Genomic DNA, 16,210 nt, shown 5'->3' with positions numbered 1-16,210 from the left:
AAGAAAAAAGAAAAGAAACAATAAAAATGTACTGACCCCAAACTTTCGAACGGCAGTGTAAATGCAGGTGGAATACAGATGCTGGAATACTGATCACAATCAATTCAATTTTTCAATGCTTAAAGAGAGTTTTAAGAAGAAACAGAATCGTTGTTGGTAAAAATCTAGCATTATTTCAGTACTTTAAAGACATTGCAGCCATACGTAGTCAGTGGAAACGCCATTATTACAAAATCAACAGTGTCCTCTTGCGGTTGACTATCAGAAATGCGTTTTGCTAACTACCGGCTAACCGGCATAGCTAACTACCAGCTTGACAAGAGCCTTGAAAGCTTCGTGAAAGCAAAAAACTTGTGTGTGCTTATCTTTAACAGTAAGGTTTTATCTCTGAAAGAAGGACAGGGGGACAATAACAACAGCTCAGAGAGAGAGACATGTATTTCTTACAGAGATGTATTGCTTATTTTGTAGTTGGCTTACCAACTAACTAGTGGGTTTGCTAACTAGACGGGGCGACAGGTTCCTGTAGCAAATGAAAAATGGAAAACTCGGAGTGGAACTACAGATTTCAGAACGTTTTGAGAGGGGAGGGGAACGCTATCGCTCCGTTCCATTCATTATCGGTGTTCCAGACCGGATTAAGGTCTGCGTTGCTTGGCGACCAGACGTGTGATGCTTTGCTGCTTTCACAACTCTTTTCGAACGCTAAGAATGATGTACAAAAAACTATAGAACGCAGTCGTGCTCGTATTATATTGCGTAATTACTGTTGACAGAAAGCTGTAAGCCTATCTGCATTAATACAAATGATAACAGATTATAAAACAAGGTTGTTTACTCGTTATTTGATCTACTGTAAATAAAAGTTATTTCGCAATTCGGCAACACAAATAACAAGATGAACGCATTTAGTAACATGCAGGCAGTCATGTATTGCTATAAAAGCTGTTGAGCTATAAGCCCCGCCTTGAGTTTAGACACTAACACACAGAGCCAAATACAAACACACACACGCACATGTGATTCTACACTCTCGGTTCTGTATGGACTCGTTTTCCCTTACGAGAGGTGGAGAGTATGAGAGGGGTGGGCTTCAGTGACTATTATAACGACCGAATCACGCCGAATTAAGCGTAACTTCATGGCCAAGGTAAATGCGGCAGACTTCCTGAACTTTTGACCGGTCGCCTGCATCAGGTAACAGCTCTACAGCTTTTATTATCGGTCTGCATTTGTTTCCACTGTTTTCTAATATACTCAAGGGTTGAGCGCTGAGATTAACTGCGTAGTTCAACTGTTTTCTATCTGGCTTTTGTTTATAGAAGTATTTCATTTGGCACCCGGCGTCTCCTCAGCGTGGGTTTGAACAGCACAAGTGTTCGGCTGCTGAATGTAGGCCAAAGGGCATGAACAAAAGCGCAATAACTGAGTGAGTTCCTCCTTCTGTGCATTCAGATCATCTGGGGCAATGTCTCCGCTCCTTGACGATAAACAGTTAGTGCGTCAAGATTGCCTTAAGTGCTGTGTGTAGTTATGATTATGTACAAGCAGGTTTATTTAATAAATGAAAACATATTTTTTAAACCTGCCTCACCCTTCTTAACATGGCACCTGTCACAATAAAATGAAAATGCTGAGTCAAATAGCAAAGAATTGATGACGGAGATATCGTTTTAAAATGTAGTTTAGAACAAAAGTGCCAAGCTCACAAGAGTGTTATATTTGCATTCATGTTGGTTTCACACATTCTAAAAAAAAAAAAAAAAAAAAAAAAAAAAAAAAAAATTAGAATTTTCTACAAATTCTTAAATATTTAAGTTTTTTATCTGCGTTATCAATATATTTAAAAATAAAACTATTTTTTGAAACCTCATGATTTTTTTTTTTATATTTATTTTTACATTTTAGAGTTACACACAAAAAGACCATCTGATCTATCTAAAATATTACTTTTCTTTAAAGGGTAAAAAAAATAAATAAATATAAATATGACCTTGACCCACAGTCCTAAGGGTCTGAAGGGGTCCTCTTTTGTCACATGACAAAAAGAAAAGCCTTGTGTTAATGACTTTGTTTTGGCGGGCGTTTTCTTTTTTTAGTAATATTAGTAATATTTTACTGTTGTTTCACTTTTTTATTTTCTTAAAGAAATAATAAACTGTGCCAAATACCAACATTACAACCTTAAATGACTAAATGATTTCTATAAAAAAAAAAAAATCTCCAGACAGTTACACCACCTAAAAATTTCAAAACGGCATTCGTTGTTGTTTAAAAGGTATTTGTAATATATTTCTAAATTTTTAGAGCAATACCATACACGTGCAAGTTGCAATGGTATTAAACGTGTATGCGAGATGTTTATTACATGCTGTTGTGAATTTTCTTGTCTTTTCCCACATGAACATTTGGCAGTATAAAGAAAGCAATGTTTTATCGTAACTTTAATAAATATCATTGAGATTTATACATCATCTAAAAGCTGAATAAATAAGCTTGCCATTGATAGGACAATATTTGGCCAAGATACAGCTATTTGAAAATCTGGAATCTGAGGGTGCAAAAAAATCTAAATATTAAGAAAATCGCCTTTAAAGTTGTCCAAATGAAGTTCTTAGCAATGCATATTACTAATCAAAATTTTTTTTTTAATATATTAACAGTAATAAATTTAAAATTTAAAATGGCCTCATGGAACATGATCTTTACTTAATATCGATAATTTTGACCCATACAGTGTATTTTTGGTTATTGATACAAATATACTCTTGCTACTTAAGACTGTTTTTTTTGTCCAGTGTCACATATTAGCTTAGACGATTATTTTAAAAGTTAGGTAATAGTGCGAAATGTCTTGAAAATTTTGGTTCTTGTTTTTTTTTCTTATATATCTTCTCCACAGACTCCCTGGAGTATCTTCACTGACCTCCAAGTGTCAGTGGGATCATTAAGAAAATGTAGCAGCCTGTTGCTTTTTCACATATTATAAGGGTCACAGCACAACAAAATGAGGGCAGGAGAAGGGAATGTGACTAAGCACCCTGCAGTGCCTCCTGTTTTGGGGACACAAGATTATTTCAGCTGTGAGGAGCTGTGCAAACAGCATGTACCAATTGCCCTCAACAATTTAAAAAAAAAAAAAAAAAAAAAAAAAAAAAACTTGATTTAATTTTTGTAATTCCTCCAACGAATTCTTTTTGAGAGCATTGATATGTACTCTGCATTCTGTCTCGTTAACAGTGTTTGTTTATAGACGCTCAAGGCTAAATGTCTGGGCCAACATTTAGTTTCTGTTAAATACGAATGGTATGGTCTTCAAAAGTAACTGAAGAAGCTATTTAGACATATACAAACAGTGACAAATGCATTTAAATACAGGTGTAAAGAAAATTCCAAAGATTATGCCCAACTTTAATGGAACATCTTCATTTATTGTTTCGACTATAAAATCTGGTGTTTCCAAAAATGTCTAGTCAAATCCATTGTGGCAAGTATGTTAACTAGATAACATAGTCACCCCCAAAGGTGTAGTTGATGTCTATCACACTGCTTAGGAATACTGGAAACTTGTTGTAACTGTGAACGTCATTATTTGAGTGCCTCACTGTCGGTGTAAGAGCTGGAACAACCAGATGGCTCTGAACAAAGACAACATTGCTGTTTTTGACCTTTACGTGTTTCAATCAGCTCTCTGTTCTAAACTTTGTTTGTGCTTCTCTACCATCAGTGTTTTGACAGATGTTTGCTTTTTTTCATAGTGACATGGAAATGCAGCATGATCCAGATTTGCAGTTTAAACTGGCTTATCCAGATACAGAAAAAACTGACACAGGCGTTAAAATCCGAGTGAGAGGCCAGTGGTCCAGTAAAGTGGAGTTTATCTTAGCTGTTGCTGGCCAGATCATTGGGTTAGGAAATGTGTGGAGATTTCCATACCTGTGTTACAAGAATGGAGGAGGTTTGTTCTGTTACTTTGAGCTCTATTAAAAATGCAGGGCTTTTGTCTCATACTAGTATGGTGAACATAAACTGTCTAAGAACAGCTGCATTTTTCTTTTTTTAGGAGTGTTTTTCATTCCATATGTGGTCTTTCTGTTTGCCTGCGGCATTCCTCTTTTTCTTATGGAGACTGCTTTGGGTCAGTACACCAGCCAAGGGACTGTTACCTGTTGGAGGAAGATCTGCCCACTATTTGAAGGTGAGTTTTTATTGTTTACCTTTAATGTCATTGTTAATGTACAATAGAGTAAATGCTGTTGTATGTCAACCATAGTTAAATTAGATTGTTGTAGTGGTGTAGTAAACACCCGGTACACTACAGTTGTGAACAATATTGGTCTGAAATGTGAGAAGCTCCCTGTTTGTGTGCGGACTTTAAATATTAAGGTACTTTTGTACTAATCACAATTCAAAAAGTTTAATGGTTTATCGCGTGAGCTTGTTTAAATAACCTATGCACAGATTGCTCTTCTAATAAGTCAGGATCCTCTATTTGTGCTGACTTGTTTTCAAAGTTTGTTTTACTTTTGGATTCATGAAGCATCATCTTATGATTCTATATTTGCAGAAAATGTGAGGATGAAAACCACATACAGTGCCCACCACTAATATTGGCACCCTTGGTAAAAATGAGCAAAGACGGCTATGAAAATAAATCTGCTTTGTTTATCTTTTTGATCTTACATTCAAAAAATTCACAAAATGCTAACCTTTCATTGAAGCAAAACAATTAAAATTGGGGGGAAACTTACGTTATGAAATAAATATTTTTTAAATATGAGGAGCACAAAGGCCAAATTGCCTTAATCATCCATCACAAGGAATAAAACCAAATAATATAGTTCTGATGTGCAGAACAAGATTGTTGAGCTTCACAAAATAGAAAGTGGCTGTAAGAAATAAGCCAAAGCATTAAAAAAGTCCCATTTCCACCATCAGGGCAATAATTAAGAATTTCAATCAACTAAAGATGTTACAAATCTAACTGGAAAAAGATGTGTGTCTATATCGTCCTAATGCATGGTGAGGAGGAGAGTTTAAGTGTCCAAAGATTCTCCAAGTATCACAGCAGGAGAATTGCAGAGATTAATTGAGTCTTGGGGTCAAAAGACTAAAAAAAAAAATTCAAACAGCCCCTTCATCACCACATGGTGTTCAGGAGGGTTTTAAGAAAAATCCTTCTTGCTCATCCAAAAACAAACTCCAGCGTATTTAGTTGTCAGACACGACTTAAATTTCAAATGGGACTGGCTTCTGTGGTCAGATGAAACTAAAAAAAGAGCTTTCTGGCAGCAAACCCACCAGATGGTTTTGGTACAGAAAGTACCCCATGCCCACAGTTAAATATACTGCTGGATCTTTAATGTGGTGGTCTTGTTTTCCTGCCAGAGGTCCTGGACATCTTGTTCAGATACATGGCATCATGGATTCCAGCAAATACCAACAGATAAAAAATCTAAATCTGACTGCATCTGTTAGAAGTTCTATAATGAGCTGTGGTTGGATCCTCCATCAGGACAATGATCCAAATCAAACATCAAAATCAACACAAAAATGTGTCACTGAGCATAAAATGAAGCTTCTGCCATTGCCGTCCCAGTTGCCTGGCCTGAACCCTATAGAAAATGCGTGAGGTGAACTTAAGAGAAAAAGCACCCAGCATGGAGCTGAGAAACTGAAGGATCTGAAGAGTTTCTGGTTTCTGTATGGTCTCTAATCTTATGTCAGGTGTTCTCCAAACTCTTCAGGCAATAAAGGAGAAAACTCAGAGCTGTTATCTTGAATAAAGGACGTTACAATAATTGGGTGCCAATAATTGCGGTCAACATGAACTAGAGAAAAACATTTATTTCATAATGAGATTTCTCCCCTGCTTTCCATTGTTTTGCTTCAATGATAGGTTGGAATTTTGTGAATTTTTTGAATGAAAGATTAAAAGGATAAACAATGCAGATTTATTTTCACAGCCACCTTCGCTCATATTTACCAAGGGTGCCAATACTAGTGGAGGGCAGTGTATATAATAAAATATTTTTGTACAAAAGGGGTTTATTGTTTGGCTTCCTTTTCTTTAGGTCTGGGTTATGGGAGTCAGGTGGTCGTCTTATATTCGAGTGCCTACTACATCATCATTTTGGCCTGGGCTTTCTTCTATCTCTTCTCTTCTTTTAGTAATGAACTCCCATGGGCTAGCTGCAGGAACTGGTGGAATTCAGGTATGTTATAAAACTAGTTATTGCGAAAAAATGTATTTCTCTGTTTTAATAGATCATGTTTTAGAAACTAATTTACTTTCATCCTTACAGAGAATTGTGTTGAGTTTGACCGAATAGGAGGGACAAACAACATGAGCTTAATGGAGAATGCAACATCACCTGTTAAAGAATTTTGGGAGTAAGTTTATAAAATACCCCAAAGTTAGTTAGTTTATTTATTTATGTATGTAATAATTAAATTAACAAAAGAGACGTCCTGATTGTTTAAATGCCAAATGTGTAATAATACTAAATGCAAGCATAACTTTCAAGTGTACGTTTTGTGAGAATTACAGAGAATGTATTTTGTAGGAGGCGAGTATTGAATATTACTGGAAATGTGAATGAACTGGGCAGTTTGAGATGGGAGCTGGCTCTGTGTCTCCTGCTGGCCTGGATCATCTGCTACTTCTGTGTGTGGAAGGGAGTGAAGTCCACAGGCAAGGTGAGAATATATATTTATATAGCTGAACTCAAAGATCTAAGACTTCTTCTATGTATACAAAAGGCCTATTTCTCTAAAATATTGTTCACAAATCTGTCTAAATCTGTGTTAGTGAGCACTTCTCCATTGCCGAGATAATCGATCCATCTCACAGTTGTGGCATATCAAGATGCTGATTAGACAGCATGATTATTGCACAGGTGTGCCTTAGGCTGGCCACAATAAAAGGCCACTATAAAGTGTGCAGTTTTACTGTATTGGGGTGGTCTAGGGGGTCCGAGAACCAGTCAGAATCTGGTGTGACCACCATTTGCCTCATGCAGTGCAACACATCTCCTTCGCCTAGAGTGGATCAGGTTGTTGATTGTGGCCTGTGGAATGTTGGTCCACTCCTCTTCAATGGCTGTGCGAAGTTGCTCAATATTGTCAGGAACTGGAGCACGCTGTCGTATATGCTGATCCAGAGCATCCCGAACATGCTCAATGGGTGACATGTCCGGTGAGTATGCTGGCCATGCAAGACCTGGGATGTTTTCAGTTTCCAGGAACTGTGTACAGATCCTTGCAACATGGGGCCGTACATTATCATGCTGCAACATGAGGTGATGGTCTTAAATGAATGGCACAACAATGGGCCTCAGGATCCCGTCACGGTATCTCTGTGCATTCAAAATGCAATCAATAAAATGCACCTGTGTCCGTTGTCCATAACGTACGCCTGCCCATACCATAACCCCACCGCCACCATGGACCACTCGATCCACAACGTTGACATCAGCAAACCGCTCACCCACACGACGCCATACACCCTGTCTGCCATCTGACCTGTACAGTGAAAACCAGGATTCATCCGTGAAGAGAACACCTCTCCAAAGTGCCAGACACCATCGAATGTGAGCATTTGTCCACTCAAGTCCGTTACGACAACGAATTGCAGTCAGGTCGAGACCCCGATGAGGACTGGTGGCTGGTCTCAGACAATCATGGAGGTGAAGACGCTGGATGTGGAGGTCCTGGGCTGGTGTGGTTTCACGTGGTCTGCGGTTGTGAGGCCGGTTGAATGTACTGCCAAATTCTCTGAAACGCCTTTGGAGACGGCTTATGGTAGAGAAATGAACATTCAATTCACGGCAACAGCTCTGGTGGACATTCCTGCAGTCAGCATGCCAATTGCTTGCTCCCTCAAAACTTGCGACATCTGTGGCATTGTGCTGTGTGATAAAACCTGTACCTGTGCAATAATCATGATGTCTAATCAGCATCTTGATATGCCACACCTGTGAGGTGGATGGATTATCTCGGCAAAGGAGAAGGGCTCACTAACACAGATTTAGACCGATTTGTGAACAATATTTGAGAGAAACAGGCCTTTTGTGTACAAAGAAAAAGTCTCAGATCAGCTCATGAAAAATGGGGGCAAAAACAAAAGTGTTGCATTTATAATTTTGGTATATGGGTCAGTGGAGTTGTTATCTGGCTGTATGTTACCTCAGTTCTCACGTAGGCTGTTTGTCATGAATTATTGACAGTCCAGTTGATTGAAATGTTTACATAGATTTAAATCAGGTATGCTGGATCTCAAAACAGGAGTGTCCTTGTCTGTTTTTCAGGTTGTGTATTTCACTGCTACATTTCCATATGTTATGCTGTTGGTACTTCTGATTCGAGGTCTTACGTTGCCTGGAGCCATTGATGGCATCACCTTCTACCTCTACCCAAACCCAGCACGCCTTGCAGATCCACAGGTAGGCAAATCTTATGTCTCATGAGTGGTGACGATAGTAGATGATTAAGCATTTTTCCACTTGAAAAGACATTTGCAACTAAAAAAGTTAATCATACTTTGATCAGTAATTTTATTTACACTCATGTACTGTACACTCACATGACAATCACACCAGTCAAATCATTGGCCTTGGATAAAACTAGTTCCCCTTTTATGATGCCAGCATGGTTGAGATCACATGACCAATCTGATGTTACTCATTTAACTTGCTTATTTTGCATCCTTTTAAGTTTTTATTATTAAAGGAATAAATTAATAACCGACTTACTGGTGAATAGTGTATTTCAGTGCCAGTATAAAGGTACAAGACTGATGTTTTATCACCCAGTTACAAATAAAAATATGTAAACACAAGTTAGTAAATACAAATACATTTACATATTATGCACTTAATAAAAATACCCTGCAATTGTGCTTTTAGTATACTAAACTGGTATACTTAAAGTCTGCTAAATTGGAACAACTAATTTTGTACTTAATGCACTTTAATTGTGCAGAAGTAGTGCTGAAGTCCACCTAAATATATACTTAAGTATATTTGAAATATATACATAAACAATATATACATAAATATATACATAATAAAACATATTTTAGGCTTAATATTAAGAAATGTGCATTGTGCACAAGTAGTATCCTAATAAGTTTAATTACAATTTTTATATCAGTAAGTCTCAAGCGATATTTCAGTAAATATGGTAATAGACTTGAACTATTCTTAGTATAAAATAAATACATTTTAGTGATACCAAATCATTCAGAAACATAACTTGGATGTTTCTGAGTGGAACCAGACCAGACGCTTCATATGTTGTGTTGCTAAATACCTAATGGATTGGTCAGTAGTTGTGAGCTTGCATTTTTTTTGTCTTTAGGTGTGGATGGACGCTGGAACACAAATATTTTACTCTTATGCCCTCTGCATTGGGTGCCTTACAGCTTTGGGAAGCTACAATAAATACAACAACAACTGCTACAAGTGAGTGAACTCATGTGATGAGAACCACATTTATTAAAATTACATTTAAATCCATTCCATATGTAAATAAAAAAAAAATTAAAAATATTACTGTTCAAAAACTTTTGACTTGTAGTGTATGTTTAGAAATATCTTTGGAGGCAATACATGTTCTTACCTGTATATATGCAGGATTAAATGGATTAAAAAGTACATTTTGCAGTTGAACATTGCATTTACTGTGATTTGACAGTATGCTTTGTCTTTCTGCTTATAGAGATTGTGTTTACCTGTGCCTGCTGAATAGTGGAACCAGTTTTGTAGCTGGCTTTGCCATCTTTTCAGTTTTGGGCTTTATGGCTTTCGAACAGGGGGTTGATATCTCAATGGTAGCAGAGTCAGGTAACTTAAACAACGGTGGCTCATTTATGCCATGTCCTTTATGTCATTTCCTACTCATTTAGTCTCAATCTGCTTGTTTTGCCAGGTCCTGGTTTGGCCTTCATTGCATATCCACGAGCTGTAGCTATGATGCCTCTGTCCCAGCTGTGGTCCATATGCTTTTTCCTCATGATTATTCTTCTTGGGCTTGACAGTGAGGTGAGAGCCCTGCATCTCTCAATGTGTATGACTATGTTTCAGTTATGGTTTTATTATCTACTACCCAGATTATGCTGTTTAACACAGCAGATATTTATTATACTACCACTACTACTATATAAAAAAAAAAAACTAAATTACACAATAGTGACCTGGGTTCATACCTTTTGTGCATGTAGTATGCTTACAGTAAATGTGTTATGTAACTTTTAGAGCAGTACTGCAATAAAAACAAAACACTGTTATTGTACTTCATTCTGTTTTTCAGTTTGTGGGTTTAGAGTCTCTCATGACAGCAATAACAGACATGAACTCCAACTTCTTCCTTCAAGGACACCGCCGTAAACTCTTCCTCCTTCTCATTTGTGTGGTCTGCTTCCTCATTGGCCTCCTGATGGTGACAGAGGTGATTGTTCATAATTTAGTCATTATCGTTGCTTTTAATGTTTGGTATTTGTCATTAACAGTCAAAGTTAGATCACTTAAAGAGATAGTTTCCCTAAAAATAAAAATTCTGTCATTAATTACTCAGCCTCATGTAGTTCCAAACCTGTAACACCTTTGTTCATCTTCAGAACACAAATTAATTTTTTTGACCCTGCATAGACAGCAACTATGCAACTGACACATTCAAGGCCAAGAAAGGTAGTAAGGTCATTATTAAAATAGTCCATGTAACATCAATGGTTCAACCTTAATTTAATGAAGCTACGAGAATACTACTTCTGTGCAAAGAAAACCAAAATAAAGCAAATTTTTTTTTTTTTTTCCTCTCCCTGGTCTTTTGATTGCAGAGTTTTTAAAAAAAGTCTTAAGTCTTAAATCGCTTTTCTATGAATTAAGGCTTTGAAAAGGTCTTGAATCAGAGCAGCAAGTCTTAAATTCATATGATCATGGCATTAATTTTCGTGAGGGATTGTTTCCTCGTGTTTCATTTTTAAAGTGAAGCGAAAGCATAATTTCTGTGCCACATGGCTTAGGTTGCTCAATATTCATTAAACAATTCGCGGTAGATGGCAGTATGTGCTGCTTTATCTGTCAGAACTTGTCATTTTGATTTTTTTTTTTTTTTATAGTAATAAAAGTCATTTAGTTTAGATAGAGAACAGACAATACAATTAATACTGAATGCTGAACGACAGTCGCATCACAGATCAGATCATTTATCATCTGAACAGAGTGAGCTGGCCGAAAGAGAGTTGTTGACCTGTTGACTTCAGACATTTACAAGGTGATAGTGGAAGTTTCATATTTATTTGGTTCCACAGTGTTTGCTGATTTTTATTTAAACTGTAATTTTTTAAAATTATTTTTTTATTACATTATTTATTTGGTTACACAGTGTTTACTGATTTTCAGTTTTGTATACCTATTTAAACTGTAGGTTATTATTTTTTTATTAGACATATAACATGGTGTATTTCTATTCGTTTTGTTAATAAAAGTTTGTTACGTTAATGCCACTAATTTAATAGTGAAAGTAAAATGCTCACGACGCTTTTACAGGCTTCTTAAAACTGAAGAAAAGTGCAGAAAATGGAAAACTCAAACGAACTAAAAACGAACAACTGCTTGATGCCGAATTGCCACTAATTTGAAAGTGAAAGTAAAATGTGCACGCTGCTTTTACCGAAGGAAAGCAAGAAAAAGAGGGAAAACTCAAACAAACTAAAAACAAACAACTGCTAGACGCTGAATTGCTGCTAATTTGAAAGTGAAAGTAAAAGTGCTGTATTGTATGCTATATATATAAAAAACAACATACACACGCGCACACACACACACATATATATATACATATATATATATATATATATATATATATATATATATATATATATATATGTGTGTGTGTGTAAGCGCCACTGCATGTTAAAGTTTAAATACTGTTAACTTGACAGCATCTTAAACATGTCACTCACTTGCGAGACACTGCAAAAGACACGAGCGCAACAATCGTGCATGTCCATATAGCACCAACTACACATGCAGTAGTATGTTTTTAATGGTAAAGTATAAACAGGATTAAAAAAACTAAATACATGGGGAAAATTAGGTTCTGAATTTCAGTTTTTCTTACTTTTCGATGAATCATCCACCCCTATGTCGGATTTAATCAGAAATATCTTAATTTGTGTTCTGAAGATGAATGAAGGTCTTACAGTTTTGGATCGACGTGAGGGTGAGTAATTAATGATAGAATGTTCATTTTTTGCGTAATCTATCCCTTTAATGACCAATGTGAAAATTTGAGATTTGATCGTTGATCAATTTCATCTTTTTTGCACCGGTTCAATAGGGTGGCCTGTATATCTTCCAGTTATTTGATTACTACTCCTGCAGTGGAATGGCCCTCCTGCTATTTGCAATTGCACAGTCAGTATGTATTGGCTGGTTTTATGGTGAGTAATAATATTCAATCAGCACTTAAAAACACAGATGTATAAACATGTCTTTAAAACGAGTCTGCCTTGCAAAACTGAATATCATAATATTTTTCTCCAATATTTGATCATCATGATCAAACGGATTGTACAGCAGAAATACTGTGCCAAAAATAACTTAACTTTCTTATATGATAAGCTCTATTAAACTAATAAGCAGTTAAACTAAACACCTTAAGTGCCTTCTTCAAGGACACTAATGGCACTTCCGTCACCTTATTTAAAACCTACAGCTTTTGTGTTGTTAGCCATGATTTTTAAAGCATACCCACCATCATACTTCAACATTGTGTTTATAGTAAATGTTGGTCATGTGTCATAAACAATAAGAATTGAGCACAATACTCTTGAGCAGTCTTATAATATGTGCAGGTAAGTTACGTGGTCACCTCTTCCTTATTATTTTGACCTCTGATTTCAAATGTCTCTGGTTTTTCAGGTGCTGATCGTCTGTATGAAAATATTGTAGACATGATCGGTTATCGTCCTTTGACACTAATGAAATACTGTTGGAAATATATCACTCCAACTGTGTGTATAGTAAGTGCCTGATTCATATGGTCACTAAAATAAAATAGTGTTATTCTGGTTGCCCACTTGAAGTAATAATCATATGGAAGAACACCAAAGCTCTTTATTATGCATTCAGCATTAATCTAATGCATGTCTTTGCTTCCTTAGGCCACATTTATCTTCTCTTTGGTTAAATTCACTCCTCTAAAGTTTAACAACGCAGTTGAATACCCATGGTGGGGTTTAGCTGTTGGCTGGTGGTTCACACTCTCCTCAACATTAATGGTTCCCATATGGATGATCTATGTCATCCTTATCACTCCTGGTACACTGAAACAGGTAATTCCATGCGTGATTTAACATTAAACAACACTAAATTACATTTAAATGCAAAAGGAATGTTCAAAGCACTTACCTTGCAACTATATGCTTTCACATTTTTTAGAGACTGCATGTCCTTTGCACTCCAGCAAGTGATTTACCTTTGACATCAGAAGAACAGAAAGAAACCCTGTGACCGCAACAGAAAGTACAGCATGACCTGTGACTGATAAAGAAACATACATCCTTGAGCTGTATTTTGGACAACTTTTGATATCAATAATGCTTTTGATGATACACATTCACGTGATATCTCAAGAAGGCACAAACCGTACGTGACTGTTTTATAAGTTATTGACTCATTTTACTCTTAGGTTCTCAATTGCAAGCATCTGGATTTAAAGCTCGGCCGTATCTGAGGAAAACTCAGTTTGACGTCATTCTAGCGTGATAGCGTCTACAACCTACTGTATCATAAACATGCACAAGATATCAGTTCTTCTAAAGAAGATAGCAAAAAAAATTATATTATCATGAGGGAGTGGACCAGCCCTATTTTGGATGGACCAATGTTCATTACAGTTGGTATATGATTAGAAAAATGTTGGATAATGTGTTAACTTTCAGTTAGAGAGACTTCAAAAGAAGTAAAAGGCACGTTTGGTTCATTTCAATCAAATTTTGAAATGTAGCAGTATTGTAGAATAACGTTTTTTTTACATTTTTGTGGGTCAATCATGTAACACTTTGCTGTTTTGTGCCTCAAGTGCTAGAGTTTTTAAAGTGTTACAGAAAATAAATTACATTGGGATAATTATAGCATTTGTAATAGATCCATCAAAAAAATAGATCCATATTTTGCTACTTAAATCTGCTTAGATGTACAGTCTGTATACTGTCTATATCCTATAATCTATTTTTTTAGTAAAATGGATAATTTAAGGGAATACCTGTAGGTCATTTAAGCCCATGTACATTTTTATAAATGATGCACTACAAGGCCAGTGATAAATGTTTTAATAAATGCTCTGTTCAACAGTTGAATGATTGAAAATGATTGCTGTTTGAAATATGTTGGTGATAGCAGGTTTGAAAAAACTGTTCTGAAGCACATATTAAACAACTGGGTGAAAGGTGAAAGCTGGTTGAATTTTAAATGCTTGGGTTAAAATTGTTAGAGAGTAACGTCATTCATGATTGCTATCAGGCAGGACAGATTATCAGTTATATACTGTACTGCTATTTCCGAGGTGTCTTAATGTGATTTATTAATGTAAATAATTAACAGTGTAACACTGAAAATCCTACATTTGAACTGCTGCTTCATTTGCCTGACCATAGCAGGTTAAAGTTATATGCAGGTTAAGTGGAAAAACTAAATCTGAGCATAAATCATGATAGTGGTGGCTGGTGGTTTTTTAAAGTAAGTTTAAAACTCTTTATCATTCTTAAGAACGAAAACCCGGTGATGGTGCTGTTCTTTAGTCTACAACTGGGTTAAAGGCCTCCATTTGCAAATATACATTCTGGCCAAAAGGCCACCCAAACACTGTTTGGCAGAGGATGAAAAAGCTGAATGTTTGCACTCAAACATTGTGTTCCGGAGAACAGGGGGGGAATGGGTTTCTTGTGATGTGGATTTGTAAATTGGGCCAATTACAATGTAGATTCATTTGTGAAATATGCCTGTACAAATTGTGTACAGTTTGGTTTCTAAAGCAGTAAATTATAGGCGTAATGAACTGCCAAAGTGATTAAATAAACTGAAAATGTCTACACTGTTTGCTAAAGTGGTTATTTTAAAGTAAGCATTTACTTAAAGGAACACTCCAATTTCTTTTTTTTTGAAAATAGGCTCATTTTCCAACTCCCCTAGAGTTAAACAGTTGAGTTTTACTGTTTTCGAATCCATTCAGCCAATCTCAGCGTCTGGCGGTAGCACATTTAGCATAACTTAGCATAGATTGAATCCGATTAGACCGTTAGCACCTCGCTCAAAAATGACCAAAGAGTTTCGATATTTTTCCTATTTAAAACTTGACTTCTCTGTAGTTACATTGTGTACTTAGACCGACGGAAAATGATAAGTTGCGATTTTCTTTAGGCTGATATGGCTAGGAACTATACTCTCATTCCGGCGTAATAATCAAGGAACTTTACTGCCGTACCATGAGTGTAGCAGGCGCAATGATATTACACAGTTACGATTACGCAATTACGATGTTCCTTTAAAACACACAAAGTATTTTACTGTTTCAAAATAATTGCATATAGTGACAATTTGCCCCTGTATTTTACACTATATAACTTTACAGTTTTTTTTTCAGAGGCCTTTTATCCCAGATTGGGAATTTTGGGAAAAGGGTCCCTCTAGCTGCCTTTTCTATAATATGATTTTTAATTGAAACAATTTTTTTTACCATTATCACAAAAATAGCTGAATCTTCAGTAGTTTTGAAAATACATTTTTAGGCATTCTTTCTACAGTTTAAAAAAATATATATATATTTATTTTCTGAAATAAGAGCTTTTGTCTCTCTTGTACCTTTTGTGATAATTATTATAAATAACTGTTTTCTACTTTAATGTTTTACAATATCATTTCTTTCTCCGATGCAAGCTGATTTTTCATCATAATTACTCCAGTCTTCAGTGTCACATGATCCTTGAAGCTCAAGAAACATTGTTATTATTAATGTTGTGAGGCTTAAAAGTTTTGTGAAAACCATGATACTTTTTTCAATACTACTGTATTTGAAATAAAAATATTTGTAACATATAAATATCTAACTGTGTATAATTGTTTTTCCTTGTCAATTTAATACACTACCAGTCAAAAGTTTTTGAACAGTACGATTTAATATATTTTAAATAAGTCTGCATTTATTT

The 16,210-nt window shown here is 35.8% G+C and overlaps 1 protein-coding gene across 1 annotated transcript; it reads left to right on the top strand.

Moving 5' to 3' along the window:
• The first annotated feature begins 986 nt into the window (after positions 1–986).
• On the top strand, positions 987–15,097 carry slc6a22.1 (solute carrier family 6 member 22, tandem duplicate 1). Its single transcript, XM_051111842.1, has 16 exons — positions 987–1,197; positions 1,323–1,429; positions 3,759–3,958; positions 4,064–4,198; positions 6,075–6,215; positions 6,306–6,393; positions 6,567–6,699; positions 8,310–8,444; positions 9,361–9,464; positions 9,721–9,845; positions 9,931–10,043; positions 10,312–10,449; positions 12,343–12,445; positions 12,927–13,027; positions 13,169–13,339; positions 13,446–15,097. The coding sequence occupies exons 2-16, from the start codon at positions 1,407–1,409 to the stop codon at positions 13,515–13,517; spliced, it is 1,782 nt and encodes a 593-aa protein (XP_050967799.1). The 5' UTR covers positions 987–1,197; positions 1,323–1,406; the 3' UTR covers positions 13,518–15,097.
• Positions 15,098–16,210: the final 1,113 nt, after the last annotated feature.

Source organism: Labeo rohita, chromosome 6 (genome assembly GCF_022985175.1).
Source record: "Labeo rohita strain BAU-BD-2019 chromosome 6, IGBB_LRoh.1.0, whole genome shotgun sequence".
NCBI lineage: Eukaryota > Metazoa > Chordata > Actinopteri > Cypriniformes > Cyprinidae > Labeo > Labeo rohita.
This window is presented reverse-complemented; position numbering and strand designations above follow the sequence as displayed.